Source organism: Merops nubicus, unplaced genomic scaffold, assembly GCF_000691845.1.
Source record: "Merops nubicus isolate BGI_N331 unplaced genomic scaffold, ASM69184v1 scaffold4412, whole genome shotgun sequence".
Lineage (NCBI taxonomy): Eukaryota > Metazoa > Chordata > Aves > Coraciiformes > Meropidae > Merops > Merops nubicus.
Window position 1 is genome coordinate 10779 of NW_008591409.1, and position 17206 is coordinate 27984.

At 35.8% G+C, this 17206-nt stretch overlaps 1 protein-coding gene across 1 annotated transcript in view; it reads left to right on the forward strand.

Annotated features, from left to right (window-relative positions):
* LOC103782466 (sorting nexin-13) overlaps nucleotides 1-16600 on the forward strand; it is a 23691-nt gene extending 7091 nt beyond the window's left edge. Inside the window, exons 5-15 of the mRNA XM_008950237.1 lie at nucleotides 1741-1810; nucleotides 3555-3694; nucleotides 6398-6505; nucleotides 7163-7273; nucleotides 8560-8721; nucleotides 9943-10014; nucleotides 12440-12585; nucleotides 14288-14356; nucleotides 15461-15573; nucleotides 16059-16302; nucleotides 16406-16600. Coding sequence (XP_008948485.1) covers nucleotides 1741-1810; nucleotides 3555-3694; nucleotides 6398-6505; nucleotides 7163-7273; nucleotides 8560-8721; nucleotides 9943-10014; nucleotides 12440-12585; nucleotides 14288-14356; nucleotides 15461-15573; nucleotides 16059-16302; nucleotides 16406-16430 — 1260 coding nt within the window. The 3' untranslated portion in view covers nucleotides 16431-16600. The remainder of the gene's footprint in view (nucleotides 1-1740; nucleotides 1811-3554; nucleotides 3695-6397; nucleotides 6506-7162; nucleotides 7274-8559; nucleotides 8722-9942; nucleotides 10015-12439; nucleotides 12586-14287; nucleotides 14357-15460; nucleotides 15574-16058; nucleotides 16303-16405) is intronic.
* Nucleotides 16601-17206: the final 606 nt, after the last annotated feature.

The window sequence follows — 17206 nt, forward strand, 5'->3', positions numbered from 1 at the left end:
GGGTAAACCCCTTGTAGTTATTGGTATATATCAGCTTGAACCTCGTTCAGTTATCAAGAAAAAAACTGAACTGTCAGAGTGGCAATGAAGGGGAGGGCAGGAAAACAAGATGTACCTTTTAAAGGTACTGTGTACCTTTTAAAAGTATAACATACCTTAATGCCAGTGTTTCATCACAGGCACGTTAGAGCAGCTGACTCGTCAAGTAACTGACTGTTACCTTGTCTTAACAACATTCCTTCCATCTTACAATCAAATCCCAGAGCTCTCAGAATACCAAGCACTTATCCAAGCTTCCGTAAATGCTTGGTGCTCATCAGTCTCAGGGGATACTCTGCTCCCGAGTTTAGACACTGCAGTACAGAGCCCACCTTGCAGGGTTAGTGCTGTCCAAGGGTGACTTACTTCAGAATTGACTAGGTCAGAGAAAGTCTAGTCCTATAGCCAACAATGGCCAAAAGCAGGTGTCTAATGAATATTATAGGAAGAGTCCACTTACAGTGCTACTTACCAGAAAACTCTCCATCATCCAATAGCTTACAGATTTAGGAATTCTTGGGGTAAAGATGTCAGCTTTCAGAATATTTTCATGTGAATTCATCTGTTCTACCATAGAACAAACTTTTAGCACTATAGTGTGCAGCAGCAAACAAAATTTCCCAAATGGGCTCATCTATCTTCTGCCTTTGTTCAGTCTGTGACTTTTGTGCTGTAAGTCTACAAGTTGTATCATAAGAGTTAGGAGACTCCTTAACTGCAGTATACTTTGAGACAGGTATGGCATTGCTACCCAGTAGGTCCCATCCTAGGTAACATTTTGTTTTTGCAACTCACTGTTAAACTGGCTTTGTTAAATTATGTAAGATAGCTGACTGTTACATACTCATTCTGAATATGTATATTTGAAGAATGTTAGAATTCTTCTTTTTTAAAATACATGAAGTAGCTGGAATCCCAGGACCTATGAATTCTACTCAAGTAGCTCCATCTTATTCTTAACCTGGTAATTTAAGCCTAGAATCACATGTGTAGTGGCCTATCCTCTATTTCTTTCAGTTGCATATCCCAAGTTTTTCACACAGCAATCTTGCAGACCTTTGTTACATTAAATGTTAGTAGTCGGATGTGTTAATTTTAAATAATAGCAAAGCTTCTCTAAAAGACCCCTTGGGCTTCTTTTGATCCCAGTAGTTACTGAATAGGGAGACAGGGAATTAGCCAATTGAGGATGTATCTGTTAATTTTTTTTAAGAGGGAAAATATTTTTGAGAAAAGTGATGACTGTTTTTTACGTACAGCAGGGAAATGCAAGTTTTACTGCACTGTAACTTTTGTATGGTGCTTTAAGTCAGTTGAAAGAAAACAGAATGGTGTAAAGACAAAACCAGAAGATGTTACATATTATCTATATCTCCACGACTGGGTTTTTTATTAATGCTCAGTAAAAGACTATTTGTAGCTGAATTAGAATTGAGATATCAAATGAAAGTGAGAAAATGAGTGATCACAAAAATATGTAGAGGAAATGAAGAGCCCTAACCTCTGTGTAAAATAAAGGCTTTAGTAACCAGGTAATACAGACTTACTTGCACTGTTACAGTTCATTAAGCTATTTTATTAATGTAGTGAACTGGAATTTCAAAAGTAGATTAATCGAAAAGCACCTCTCAAATTAGATATGTCTGTGATCTTATTTTTTGTTGCCTGTTTCTTCCTTCTTCCCTTACTCCCACCCTGCAGTCCTTAGATGACCTTTCAAATGTCCCTTCTGATGAGACAGTTCAACTACATGCATACATCTCAGATACTGGTAAGTGAATCTGTTATGATGGCTGCTTACTTGTTTTCCACCATTTGTTTTGAGTTTAATATTGTAGGCCCTTGAAATCCTACTCCTTTCATTTTTTTACCTCATAAAACATTTGAATTCATATTTCCCATGAAGTCCATGCAATGGAAAGCCTTACAGAATTGGTGCTGTAAGTTATAAACTACATATCTGAACTTAAACAACAAAAAACATATCACATTTTATGGTGGTAGTATTTTTTCCTGTCGCTGGAGAGTCATTCATTAAACTTAATATTGAGTAGCATTTGTTTTAACAATTATTTAAAGAACAAATTCTGTAAGCCATCTCTCTTTCTAGCCACAAAATTCCAACTCTTCACTGTTTACTTCTCTTACTATATTCCTCTTTTTTGTGTGCTTCTGTATTGACTTGGCTTAACTTAAGGTAGTGACTTAAGTCTTTACAATGGTGACATATTTGGCTATCTTTTAAAAAAATCAGCATCTGTGGAGCCAGGGATTCCCAGCTCCATTCTTGGGTCATTCTTTTGGCAGCTTACTGACTGCCTGCTCTTTTCTCTTGGAGTTCAGCACTTAACATTCTCCTCCTGGAGTAGATGGCAAAAAAAAAATGGTCTGTGCCCACTGTGCACCTTGCCAGTGAACAACTGATATGTTGTCAGCTGCTCTCTCATCCTCAAGGTGCTCACTGGCTGATTAAACTTCAGCATAATACTTGAGGGAGGTCAAGGCTGGATATCCAACAGAGGCTGGAGCTGATGATTTTTCAGTAAAAGTGTATTCTATGGAGTGTGGGTGCATTGAGAAATTCACAGAACTTAATTTAAAAGTATTTTCATCTAGCCACTGGAAAATTGTTTACTGGGTATTGATTCAGTATTTGGAGATACAACATGTTACCAGTTTAAGCAATGTGCAGTGTAAGCAATATTGGTTCTAGGTTATTCTGTAGATGAAGTGGAAGGTTTTGAAACCAAGTACACTGGAAGGAATTCTGTGATGAAGGAATGTCCAAAAGAACTTAAATGTTCAGTAGAAAACAAAAAGATGTTTATTTCTACTTAAGATAACTATCTGTTCTTTTAATTTATAAATTGACTTCTCAAAAAAATGTATGTGTACGCAGACAGGATACATTTTATATATATATATCTAAAGAGTATGTGTGTGTGTTTATGTAGTTTCCGTTGACTTAGTGTGGGAGTTATTTTTTTATCTTAGTTTTTAACAAACTGCTAACAATAAAACATGCTTACAGCTTGCTGGCACTGTGCTTCAGATTTACAGAGCTTTTTGATCGACCAAGTTTTTTGCAATATGATTAGAGTACTTTGCAGACTGGAATTTTTTTTCTCATTTCACAGTTGTCTTTAACCCATATCTTAAGTTCTTTATTTCAAAATTATTTTTTAAAGACCTATTCACTAATCTTAATTGTTGAAACCTTTTCAATTTCTTTTTTCATGATTTGCATGTCAGTAAAAGTTGGCTAAGGCTGCTTAATCTCTACATTTAAGTTGGCATAGTAAGTTTCTGAGGGTATCGTCTGTATAGTGTTTTGGATAAAGGAATGGCTTACTCTTCTGTTTGCATGTCCATTTTTGTCTCTCAGGTCTGTCATTCCAGACATTTCTTCACTTCATGTTTGTGTCCTTTCGTCTTCCTTCTTTCTGTTTGTTCCTTTTTTGTTTTTGTTTTTAAACTACTAGTCTATGCTGACTGTGACCCATATGCTGTGGCAGGAGTGTGCAATGACCACGGCAAGACCTACGCGCTGTATGCGATCACGGTCCATCGGCGAAGCCCAAACAGTGAAGAGACTTGGAAGACATATCGACGCTACAGCGACTTCCATGACTTTCACATGAGGATCACTGAGCAGGTCATTAATCTCCAAAAAATCTTTTAAGTTTTCTTTGAAAGGTGCTTGTTCTGTGTGATGGTATGGCATGAGGATTGGCGCTCTCAGAGTATCTCAACATATGGAGTTACATCACTACATTGTTTCCTGTTGAAGTGTGCTTTTTTTTTTTACTGTTTATAGCATACGTTATTTTTACTGAGCATGTTATAGGTACACATTTATATAATTGAATATTTGATGGCTGTATAGTTGCTCTAACAAAAGTAAATGGAACTTAGAAAGCTTTCCACCATGCCCTGCTTTGCTTAGTTTGACTTCCACATGTTTGTGTTGAAGTGCTGTTTGTCTCAAACAGTGGGTTATTTCATTTGTTCTATTTATCACACATTACGAAATAAAAACTGAGCTTGGAAAACAGGTATTTAAGTTTTAAGTGAAATATTAAGGATCAGTGAGGTCTCAAAAGGTACAGCTGTTAGCAGTTCGGCGTACTGCTAGACAATCTACCTTTTATTGCTGTACTTGTATTCTCAGACTCTTAAACTTCCTAAAATGAAAGAAGGAAAACATCGTGTTGAATATTTGTATTAATTAGAAACAAACTATGACTTTCATTTGAATTTCTGATTACCTCAGCATATCATAAATAAACTTGAAATACCAAATTTTGTACTCCAAATTTATTTTTTTCCACTCAAATTATTTTATTAAATTCACCATTTTGAAGAATCCCTAACCTATTGGAAAAGGTATGGGTTCTCTCACCTCACAGTGAGTTAATGCTCTGCTGATAGGTTAGTTTTAAACAACTATCCCATATCAGTAAATGACTAGAAAAAAATGGCAGAAGCAAAAATTTTCAGAATGAGAGCTCAGAAGTCTTTTTGCTACATCCAAGTTCTTTGAATGTACAGAAAATGGAAACATTGCAAAATGGAAGGATTGCAAAAAGTAAAGGATTTCCTGTGCTTAATGATAGCATCTCAGATGCTCCCAAGTTTTGCTTTGTTTGGACAATAAAATAAACATTCCTGGGGGGTTTGTGGGCACGGGCATGTCACTAATACACTGAACACAGTTCTTGTTTGTTTTTCAGAGAAAATAGTGACTTGATCCAAGATGGAATTGAGGTTAGCTGTCTGTAGGATCTGTATGAGCTTTTTTCCTTAAAGTACTTGTCATGGCTTAGGCCCAGCTGGCAACTGAGCACCATGCAGCTGCTTATACCCTGCTCTCCCACTGTCCCTCCATGGAATGGTAGGGAGAATTGGGAGAAAAAGGCAAAACCCTGTGGGTCAAGATAAGCAGAATTTCATAGAACAGCACAAGGAGAGAAGTAACCACAGTAACAGCACCTATTAATGAAATATGTAAAACGAATGATGTAAAATGCAGCACTCGCCAAACCACTTGGCCCTTCTGTTGAGCTCAAATCTCATGTGCTTCCCAGACCAGCCCTCCTCTTATATAGTGAGCATGACATCAGTATGGGATCAAATACCCCATTGGCTCATTTGGTTTGGCTGTCCAGGAGTGGCCTCTCCCAGCTTTTGCTGAAAATTAAACTTATCCAAGTGTTTGGCTAGGATGCCAGGAACATGGCACAGGCCTGAATAGAGTCACAGCAGCTTCTTTACTCAGTGATGTAATAAATATAATTTGAAGTAGCTATCTGTATTTAAAATAGAGGCTGTTCTTTGTTTACATTGCTTCTGTTTAGATGCAAGTATCCAAATAAAAACTAGGCCATCTTCTGTTCAGGTTTTTTCCCATGTGACCTATTTGCAAGGGAATAGGATTTGTAAAGTTGGAAATAGTTAATCTTTGGTGCTTCTTCAGGCCATCAGTCTCTCATTTGATCTAATTTTCTGTGTGGTCTTCAGAGAGAAAAGAGCGCAACCCTTTTCCAAGCTGTTTCTTAATGTACAGATACTATACCTTTCTTTCTTCACCTTCTTAGGAATACTATTTCTTACTTACAGGCAGTCTGGATTCTCTATGTGGATAATCCTAATTCTTTTCAGTTTTATTCTTACCATTTTCTTTATTTTTATACATTGTAGCAGATAGGTTCAGCCGTTTTAAATGTTGAGACCTCTTGTTTCTTTACTGCTTCCCTAGAAGACCAGTTCTTTCTGTAAAACTGGAATAGTGAAAGACATGTCCATCAGTCCCGGTCACTGTCATTACCTGGCAGGAGGCATACGTGATGGCATATCAAGTGTGGTATGATAACCTATGTGTGAAGTGAGTGCTGCCAACCACTCCAAGTATGAAGACTTTATCATTTCCTTAGTAGGTTTGATCAGGAGAGGAAAGAGATGCTTTAGAAAGATTTGCAAAGTCTCTTGACGACGTGTCGTAACCCAACTAACTTCTGTACAAACAGTAATGATAAATCTTGAGCCTAAACCTTTTACAGCAAGTGTGATGACAGGAGTAATTTTCACACTAGACTGGTTTGTATTTTGAAAATGAATATTGTGTGTGTTCAGAAATCAAATTTTGCCCTTAACAGTCTCCTGAGAATTCTTGTGCATTTGTTCTTGGTGGCCTATCTTTCATTTTGGCTTTTGCAAGGAATCTCAGTCCTAGATGCAAAAATTGTTTAGTGTGTTACACGGTAATAAATGAATTTCATGCCCTCTATACGTTCTGAGTTTCTATAGTGGTTTGAAACATTTTTTGAAAACAGAACAAAAAAAATCTTCTTTTTTCTAGTTTGAAAACCTTGCAAATATACTGAAGCTTCCTGGCAAAAAGACATTCAACAATATGGACAGAGAATTTTTGGAAAAAAGGAAAAAAGATTTAAATGCCTATTTGCAGGTAAGCTGTTAATGGGTTGGGTGTTTTGGTTTTGTGGTTTTTTTTTGTCGTTTTTTTGTTTTTTGGTTGGTTGGTTTCTTCTGTGCTGCTGTGTAAGAATTAGAGTGGAACCTGCTCTGGTGGTGTAGCAGCACTGCACAGCTCCTCCATCAGATCAGCCCAACTAGAGCAATTCAGTTGTCTACTTCATAAGGACTTTCTAGTCATCTAGCACTAAAATGCTAACCAAATCAATTGACATGTTAACAATAAGTAATGGAAAAAGAAGAAAACATTGTGAAATCTTAACTCTGTTTAGAGTGCTGATATTTTTTGCTATGTGAGATATATGCCCTGTTTTTAATAGAAGGTTTTTTAGTCAGCTATTTTTTTTTTTTTCTTGGAGTTCTAGAAGCAGTTAGACTGGTTATTTTTGAGCGTTAGAGATCTTTTTCTGTGAGATTCTATAATTAATATACTAGTTAAAATTATGGGAATTAGCAAGAAGCATGTTGTTTCCATCTTGAGAATAGTGTAATATTGGAATAAAATCTAGGGAATGACTGAGAAAATACATTGCAAGATGTGTCTTTATACATGCTAAATTTTAACTAAATTGAATGGTACGGCCTTTTTCATTATTTATTAAAGAGAACATTTTAAAAATTTTTTTCTCAGCTCCTGTTAAATCCTGAAATGATGAAGGCTTCTCCAGCTTTAGCCCATTACGTTTATGACTTCCTTGAGAATAAAGCCTACAGCAAAGGGAAGGGGGATTTTGCAAGGAAGGTAAGAAAGTTTTTCACTGTCAAGGGAACTTTTAGATTTTAGAACGTTCATTAGCGCAATGATTGCATTAAACAGATGTTGAACTGATGTTAAACAGCTATAAAACATTTTCAAAACACCTCGCATGTGAGTTGCTTTAATACTTTGAGTGGCCAAATACCTGAGGACATAGAGAATCAAAAATTTGCCATTTTTATAACAGGTAAATTTATGTGTATGACAAAACCAGGAATTTTCAGATCAAGTGCAGTGTTTTACACAAAGACCACTACAAAAGTGTGTTCATTAGAAGTTGTTTTTTTCCAGGCATCTGATTTTTTTTTTTTTTGTCGTCTTATTCCTTCTGATTTCTTTTTCCAGTTCTTTATTCTGTATTTGCTACTGTTACCATGCTCTCCACTCTTCAGCCCAAAAGATGAAATGCGTTTTCCTTCTAAAGCAGCTGTTGCATATCTAGCTGTTTAGCCATTCAGAGTCATTGGTCCAACTCAGTGCTCTGAGTCATGCATCGTTTTCATTGAGCCACCAGAACTTGCTTTAGACAAGTCGTTCTTGGTTCAGTTAGCCAGCTAATGTGAACATCTACTTTGCAAATATAGCTATTTCTAAACTTTCAGTGATCTTGATAGAAAAAGCACTTGCAACTGTATTGTCACTTCAAGTTGTTCCGCCTATATTTCTTAAATATTTGAGTGAAATAGTTAAATATTTGTCAAGGTTTATGTAATGACTAAGGTTTGATTCCAGCTTATCAGGTTCTTTATGTTTTAATGGAAACACACAAGTGCCTCTGTTTGGGCTGAATTTAGAGTATATACTGAAAGCAAAATAGTTTCTGTGCAAATACTTTTGTTTTTAATTATGCTTGCCATTATACTAAAGCATATTACACCAGTGCTATCTGGAAGAGGCATATTTTGAAGATAAAGAGTTGAAAGTAGAAATGAAACATCTGGAAGTAGGAAACTTGGAAGGGAGAAATGGCATTGAGTGGACAAGAAAAGGAAAATAATTTAAGCTAAGAAAAGCTGAAGAATGTGAAATGGAAATGATTCGGGGAAAAAGATCTATTGAAAGATGTAAATAGTTACAGTTGGACTGTAAGAATGGGAAAGATAAATGAGAGTGAAGCCAAAACTTTATTCTGCATTCTGTAATGAATTTAAGCAATTCGGGTTGTTCCATATGTTATTGTTCTCTGGAGCAGTGCGATACTTCTCATAGTGTGTTAATATACTGGTGTCCTCATAGATTATGCAATTCTGGTTAAACATCTTCCCCTTCAGATGGACACATTTGTAAACCCACTGCGTAACTCTATGAGAAATGTATCAAATGCAGTCAAGTCTCTCCCTGACAGCCTGGCAGAGGGAATGACTAAAATGTCAGACAACATGGGTAAAATGTCAGAGAGACTGGGACAAGACATAAAGCAATCATTTTTCAAGGTAAGAAAATATTTTATAAGTCTTAGCTTATCTCCTATTAATTCACTATCAGCTCACTTAAATTTATGGTGTATACTGTAATGAAGAGTCAAGTCATTAGAAAGGAAAGCAGTCTGGTTTGTGCCTATGCCCTTTTAATAAGGGCATAGATTCAGCAGTGGTTATGCTACAAATGTGGAATTGTCTTTGCTATATTTAGTAACACATTTTAAGATGACATCTACAGACTATTAACAGCCATCCTTCTTCACTTAATTCAGTGCAGCCACTTGAAAGATTCATTGGCATTCTTATTTACCACCCATTCTCCCAAAGCTAGTTTGTTGCCTCTGATGCTCTCATCAGGAAAAGAAAACCAAATAACAAACAAACAAAAACATATTATGAAACTAAAAATAAGGAGATAACTTCTTTTCTGCTTCTTCCTTGCCGAATTCTGTTTTTAATTAAATCTTCTTTCTGTCTTTCCTGACATCTTTCCTTATCTTTTATATTTCTAAAATGTAATACCTTAGCGGTGGGGAATGGTAGCATGGCATGCTATCTAGAAGTCCTATAAAAGTAGTAGTCTTCCTAACATGTCCATCTTGCCTTCCTTTCCCTTGCCTTCCTCTCTCTTTGTGTATCTGTAAGGTCTGTCATCAGGCATTGTTCTATTTATGTGTTACCAGAACAATTACAGATGTAGAACAGCAAGCAAGATAAGCTAACCCTTAAGCTATGAGAGAGAGTTGTAAATCTGTGGTGTGAGGGCTGGGCTTTAGGGGCAGGAGGTGTGTGTGTTCTGTTTTTTTTCATTACTTGTGAGATAAAATTATTGTCTCTGGACTTTCTCATTTCTGATAACTTCACTTGTGCGTGACTAACAATATATCTGCAATTACACTCACTGTGACATCTGTGACCAGGGAGGACTTAAGATTAAGAGGAAATACCAGAAGAGATAGCAGTCTTATATGAATTTCTGGGTGTTTTTCAGTTGAAGCATTAGGCACTTGAGAAAATGTGGGTTGTTTTAAAGGTGTTGGTAGCTTTGATAGCTGCAGAAGAATAGCTACAGACATGATGTGCTGGAAGATGAAAAGTCTACTGTATATTTATCTGCAGTAGTATGCAGCTGTCTTTTGACCAAATGTTTGATTTTAATAGCCAAATTTATTATTAAATTGATTGGATTTATTGGCATTTAAAAAATATTTTTTACTACTTTTTTCATTGTAGGTGCCTCCTTTGATCCAAAAAACCTATTCAGATCCTGACCATTGCCGCGTTGCAGCACCAATTGATGACAATGTGAGTCTGACGCTTGTCCATCCAAAGTTCACTGCTCTAACACCAAATTAATGAATTACTTATTTTAGGTTAAGCTACATATTTATTTGTTTCTGATATTGTATCAGACACTTACAAACAGTTCTTAATGCTTAAGTTAAGAACTGTCTTAAATGCTACAGCTTCTGTGCTCTGGTGGCGGTTTGTTTGTTTGTTTTTTTTTTTTTCCCCCCTTCCTCCTTCCAATTACTGTCCATTCAAAGAGAGCATGGGACCAGACTGTTAGCATAATTTTCATTGGTGTTTTATGGATTCTGATTTCTGGTGTGACCTTTTAGGGGGGCACCTCTTTAATGGATCAGAAGTAGTGTTTGCAATGTTTTTATGAAAAAGTCTTCAGAATGTTTTCCTAAATGATAAACTTCTGGTATGTAGATACCCAAAATGTATATAGTAGTAATATTAGAAATTAGAAAGTGAAGTTTAAATCTCTGGATGTTATCATACATTATGGTATTTTGCTATTGTTTTGATTAAAATATTGATCATATATGTGAAAACAATTAGAGAATACCTTTTAATTCTAAGTAGAACAGAAAAGCCATGAGATTACCAGTGATTATATACAATTTGCTATGGTCACAAATCTGCACCTGTTCTGCCCTTCTCATTTTGGATTTTCTGATCACATCAAAGCATTCCAGTTTGTCTTCCTGTGCATAAAAGCTATTATGGTTTGGTAGATGTATTTGTACTTAAATAACATAGGCTTGAGTACTTCTGAGTTTTCTCTTTCCCCATTATTTTTCACGACATCAGGCTGTATCTGCAAATTTGTAATTACAAATTATCTTTGATACTCTTGAGGCTGCTGTTTTGCACAGGGGAAACTAATATCTTTCAAGGATATGAGCTGCTTCTCTGCAAATATTTCCTTGATGTTCTGTAAAATTAATAGAAGCCACAAGTCTTGATAGCATCTAAGTTAACATCCCAAGTGTTTCTTGTTTCAAGTGTTTTAAAACGTTTCAGCTCAATGTTAAGATACACTGTTCACAACTTACAGTCACTCAATCAGACAAAAAGTATAGTAGTTTCAATAAACCTTTAAGTAGAGAAGCAGTATGGTGAAAATGAGACATGGATCTATAGAATCTCCAGAAGGATTATAAATCTGCTGTGTTCCAGTTGTATATAAGGATGTACTAGTGTATTGCACTAAAAAAAAGGGACATAGAGCTGTGAGATGTTACTACATCTCACAGGATTAACAATAATAATGCAAACTGCAACTCTTCCAGGTAGATGTGTAACGTTTCTAATGCAAAACAGAATTCTGGATGTTATGCTTAGAATGTAAAAATCCTAGTTTAAAAAAACAAAAGAAATCACCACAGGGGGAGAGAGAAAACAAAAACAAAAAAACAGAGTGCATTCAGTTTTTAAATAAATACTGCTGAGGATATAATAATATTTTAATTTTTATCTTGCTATTCTATGAACTTCTAATAATCAGTAAAAGTATAAACTCTATTTGGTATGTTTGAGATAAATATTTGTGGTCTCTTGTGCAATTAGAACTGCAAATTATAACTAGCTCCAAATATTATCTTTTTACGCAATAGCTTAACAATATCTAGGCTTGTATTTTGGCATATGAGCAAGCCATGAGAAGCTGTTGTTGTTGTTTCTATAAGAAACAATAACTAAGATGAAAATCTAATGCTTTCATACTGCAGAATTTAGTACACTCTGTAAAATTTTAGTATTGGAAAAAATGTTGACAGTTACTGCAAGCGTACACCATCCGTCTTTAAAAGCTTTTTGCATAATTACTGAATCCTGTTCCATAAAAGTTGTTTGTTTTTTTTTTTTTTGTAAGCCAAGCTTTGCAACGTCTATTACATACTACGATGATGATGCTTTTCTTAGTCCACAAGCATAAAAATGCTTAATAGCCACATAGGTTAGAACAGTAGCTAAATAAAAGCCAGTTCATAACAGTGAGGTGTCATTGTTCTTAGAAGGTTCTGAATTTGGTGCAGTGCATCTATAAGAAAAATGGCAAAGAAAAGCTCCTTCCAGAGTTTTCTTGTTAGGCAGTTGGAAGCATAGCCACCAAAGCAAGAGGTTGGGGACTAGCACTCCCTTTAAAAAATTTTTACTTGTATTAACTTTGTTCAACTCTGGTGAGATAATGATTTGGTTTTGTCTTACTTCAGAAATTCTCCAGATTTAAGCATAGTTTATTTTTCAGTCTTTCTTTGCTATTAGTGATGTTATAGAAGATTTAGAGAAGGTTTCATATTACAGTAAAACAGAGCGAAGTGTTTCTGTTGTTGTTCTCCTTATACTGAAGCATTTGTCCTGTGAAGTAGCTACTAAAACTAGCTTTCTTGAACTGACATAAAAGTTTACTGATTATGCTTTTACTTGCTTGATCCAGGTGGATGACAATATTCCACTGAGAGTAATGCTCCTCCTTATGGATGAAGTCTTTGATTTAAAGGAAAGAAATCAATGGTTAAGACGAAATATAAAAAATCTTCTTCAGCAACTGATTAGAGCAACATACGGTGACACAATTAATAGGTACTGCTTTTCTTATCTAGAGTGTTTGTGTGAGTGAGACAATGTAGACTGTCTATAAATAATTTTTGATATTACTAAATGATTGTGGTTTAGATGTGCATGCATTCCCTTTTGAAGAGGATCAGTAAACCCAGTGCAGATGTGGTACACAGAGGAAATAAACACAAAACATTGCTGAAAGACAAGTTCCAGTAACTTATGTGGCAGAGAATTTCCAAAAGAGCTTTCATTTCTCAACAACAGTTCACATGTCTGTCAACATAACTTAATACTGATGGAGTCTGTGCATTTTGCCCAATGTTTTACACTATACTTTTTGTTGTTAATACTATTTATTACTTTCTGCACTGTTTCTGCTTACACATCTTTGATGCCATAAATTATAACACTGGCAGTGGCAAATTATGTGAGCTGTACTGAGTGGCTACATTAAGTTTTTGCTCTCACGCTTGAGAAGATGGAAAAAGGGGAGAAGAGAAAGGACAAGTTATTTAGTCCCTTATGCACCTTGTGTTCTCTGTAATTCACCCTTTTTCATGCAAATACAAAGCAAACTACTAGTGCTAAGTAATTTTTTCAAACTTTCCCTTCTAATAATTTGTTTCTGAAATGTAAATAAACACATAGAACAAAAAATATTTTAGAAATAGGATTGACACTTAATATTGACTTTGGATTAGTGCCATGAATAAAAAGCTTAATTTCTGGCAGATGAGAGATGGTTTCCTGTTACTTTTTTAGGACATTCCTCACTGTATCATCCTTTTTTACCTTTCACAAGTATATTTTTGATGTTTTTATCATCACTGTTAAACTTATAGAATGATCCAGCAATGTAATAATGATAGCACTGAGTGTTTTTCAAATAATTCTTTCTGGCCAGGTGACAGTTATCTTGACACCCATGCTTTCAAAAACATACTGCCCTGTTGAGCAATTCCAAATACTTTTTTGCTGTTTTCAGATTGTAGTACTAGATGAGTTTGTGCACAGGCTGCTGCTTTCTTATTGCAGGGATGTGTGCAGAATTGTTATAATTCTGGATTTGGAGCTATTCCAGATAATCGCAGCTTCCTGTGATGTCCTGGAGACTCTTAGGGTTTAATGGCATTCTGCAGCAAAATTGTTTTCCCGTGTCTTAGAAATCTAAAATCAAATTATGTTTGGAGAAACAGTCCTGCATTATGGTGATACACAGATGTGTGTACAATTTCTGTAAACATACTAGATTTGTTTAACGAGCTGTGTATATGTGTTGAGGAGTGAAGGTCAAATTTTATCATCAGTCAGTATCTCCTGTTAAAGGTATGAAGTAACTGCATATGTAAGTGTAGTAATTTGGGATATTAAGTAGGTTCTTTGTTTACAGAAGCAGAACTTGAAGAGTGCTCCACAAAGAGGAGCACTCTACAAACAAAGCTTATCTAATGCTCGTGGGACATTCAACATCATATTTTTCAGCCTGCTTAGTCATTGTACATTTACTCAGAAAAAGCTTTTAGGTTTAAGAGTGATCAGTGAGCTTAGATGTTTGTCTTGAGAATTAGTGTTTGCCTTCCTAATGTGTGGTTTTATAGAACCTACTTACAGAGCTGGATAAAGCTGAAATTAGACTTTTGCTCTAGAGTGCTCCTTAAAATGCTATACTTAATTGTTCTCTCTTTTAAAAATTAAATGAGATACTTGTTGCTTTGGTTTTTAGAAAAATAGTTGATCACGTTGATTGGATGACATCTCCTGAGCAAGTGGCAGATGCGGTGAAACGCTTCAGGTGTGTCTTTATCATAGACGTTAAATACAGAGTACTTGCCAATTGATGCCTAATAGCTGTGTATCCTTCCTGTTCTTTTTATGTCAAGAAATTACTGTTACTGTACAGAATTTCAGTTGGAGCATACACTGCTTTTTATGTGTGTTGTGAGAGATAGTAATTGTCACATGAAGAAGGTTTCCGAGTTTTCTCCCCTTCCTTAAAAAGTTCTTTGTTAACCAGTCTAGAAGAGCTGGAGTACAGGTACACTTAAAAATTTCATCATACTACTGGATGTAGTGTCTTGTGTACCTTGATGAAAGCATGTGTATGCCTTGCCTTAAAAGACAATTATTAGTTAAACCCTAGCTCTAAGCTCAAGTGTTTCACATATGGGCAGCTACAACAGAGCTGAAGTCTGAGTTCAAAAATATTTAAGGCACTGTCATTCTGTTTCCTAAAAGTCTTAATGTTTTCTGCAACACTGTTGAGTGACAGCCCACGCCCCTAGACTTTTTTTAATAGGATGAAAGAGATAAAGTAGGTTTATATATTAATCACAGGGTCATACTTCAGAGTTATTTTATGATTCTTTAATAAAACAGTAAGAATGTGCATTTCTTATTCAGAAAAAGACTGTCTTTACTGTAGTAAAACACCTTTCTAGGCAGAGGTATGTTGTTTGTATTTGGCTTTATACTACACTGAAACTAGTTAATCTCAGCTTTAGTTTGTTGATAGTCTAATTCTGTCAGAGAGCTAATGAAACAATAAATGTAAGCCTATGGAGTCTCGGAGGCAATAGAGACTGGTAAAATCAAATCTTGGGTATATTTTATGTAAGAACAATGTTGTATTTCAGTGGTTTTGGTGTGTAATATTTTCTTGAAACTTTATTTCATCTAATTCTTGTCCTATTTATGGTACCTACTAATAGGTTGAGTGTATTGTACTTCTGTTTCTTTTTCACCTTTTCTTTTCCTGTTTCTAATATTTGGTGTGTCTATTAGGTTATGTGCAAATTACTTTCTTGTATTTATTTTATGAGATAGCTTTGAGGGATTAGAAAGAGCCTTTCACTTGATAAAATTTTAATGTGTTTTGACAGATTTGCTTTTGTTACAGAGATGCTTTTTGGCCCAATGGCATTTTAGCAGAGACTGTTCCACGGAGGGACAAAGCTATTAGAATGAGAACAAGAGTGGCAGGGAAGACCAAGTTACTGGAGGTAATGCCAGGTAAGTGAGTATGAGACTGAAGCCTCATAATTCTTACCATATATTGTTACTAGAATCAATGTCAGTATGCTTGTTTGTTGTTGAAGTGTTGACATAATTACAGTATTTAAATGAAAAAGTTTTAATTATTAAAGCATTGAATATTTTCACATATACTGTCACTTTGCAACTGTAATTCTCTTAGAACAAGCCTGGTATATAGTTTTATTAGAGGACTTGAGTTTGGTGCATGAAATACCTATATTGTAGTGCAGCATGATTTCATGTAAGATAACATGGTTCCACATATGCAGTGTAAAAGTAATTTTCAGAAATCCTTTCTGCTGTAAGAGAACTTCTAGTTTAGTCAGGTTGTGTACAAGAGACACACTGTTCCTTCAAATCCCAAGTTATGTAATTTGAAATAGTTAATATTCACTTTAAGTTTGTTTTTAACACAGAAGCAGAATTTAGTTTAAACTTTTGTGTAACTTTCACTTTTGTAGATGAACTGAAGCACATCATAGGCGCTGAGACGACGCGGAAGGGCATTCTTCGGGTCTTTGAAATGTTCCAGCACACGCAGCTGAATAAGAGAATAGTGTACGTGTTTCTAGAGAGATTCCTGGAAACCTTATTTCCACAAAATAAGTTCCGTGAGCTCTTCAACAAACTGCACTCACGGTCAAAGCAGATGCAGAGGTATAAGCAGAGACTACATTCTACCCAAGCACCTTCCTTGCAGAAAAGGTGACACTTCAAACCTACTAAGCTGGTGTGTGTTTGTCCAGGACTAATTACTTGGACAGATTCTCTGGGGCTTCAAACTCACATGCTGTTATTTCTGCACCAGTCTTCTAGTGTCACATGTTAGGTAATTAATGCATCTGTAAGACCTGTGGATCTTCTCATCTTCACTTGTAATTCAACCACTACCAGAAGGGTTTGCGTGTCTTAAATGATTTGTTGCGTCTTCATGCAACATTGAGAAGAAAGAATACTGGCCCAATACATGAGAATGCTGATTCCTTCCCTTCCTGAGTCGATGTTTTGCCAGCAGTGACAAGTGCCAGAGGGTTCAAGTGAAGCACAGCTGTTGTGATACAGTGGAAGAAAAGGATGTTCTGGCACTGGGGGATGGTGCAATGTGTGAGAACTGGGTGGAACTGTTCTATGTTAAGACTGTTGAGGCTCTGTAGGGCTCTTATAACATTCCTGTAAAGGCTGAGCTAACAGGAAAAGCAGTCTCTGGAATAGCAGGTTCATATGAGAGGAGAGAAATAGTTATAGCCCCATCATAAAAGTACATTTATTAAAGAAAAGTAGAAGTAATGTGGCTTTTGTGCCACAGTTTACTTCACCTTTCGTGATTTGAAAAATAACCTAACATTAGATCTAATGGGGGTTTTAGTAAAGGCAGAGGTACAGTAGAAATAAACCTTTTTTCTGTTTATTCTGTAGCTTTAAGGGCCATATCCTGCTCTTACAGCACCTGGCATACATTTTGCATGTAACTTCGGTGGAGAAGGGGTGTCATATTTATGTTCAATTGGTGTGTTTGAATATACATCGATTCACGGTTTTAGAAGGAAGGGGGTACATGTTTCAAGCAGGACAGACATCATGTTAGAAGGTGACAAAATTGCACAAAGAC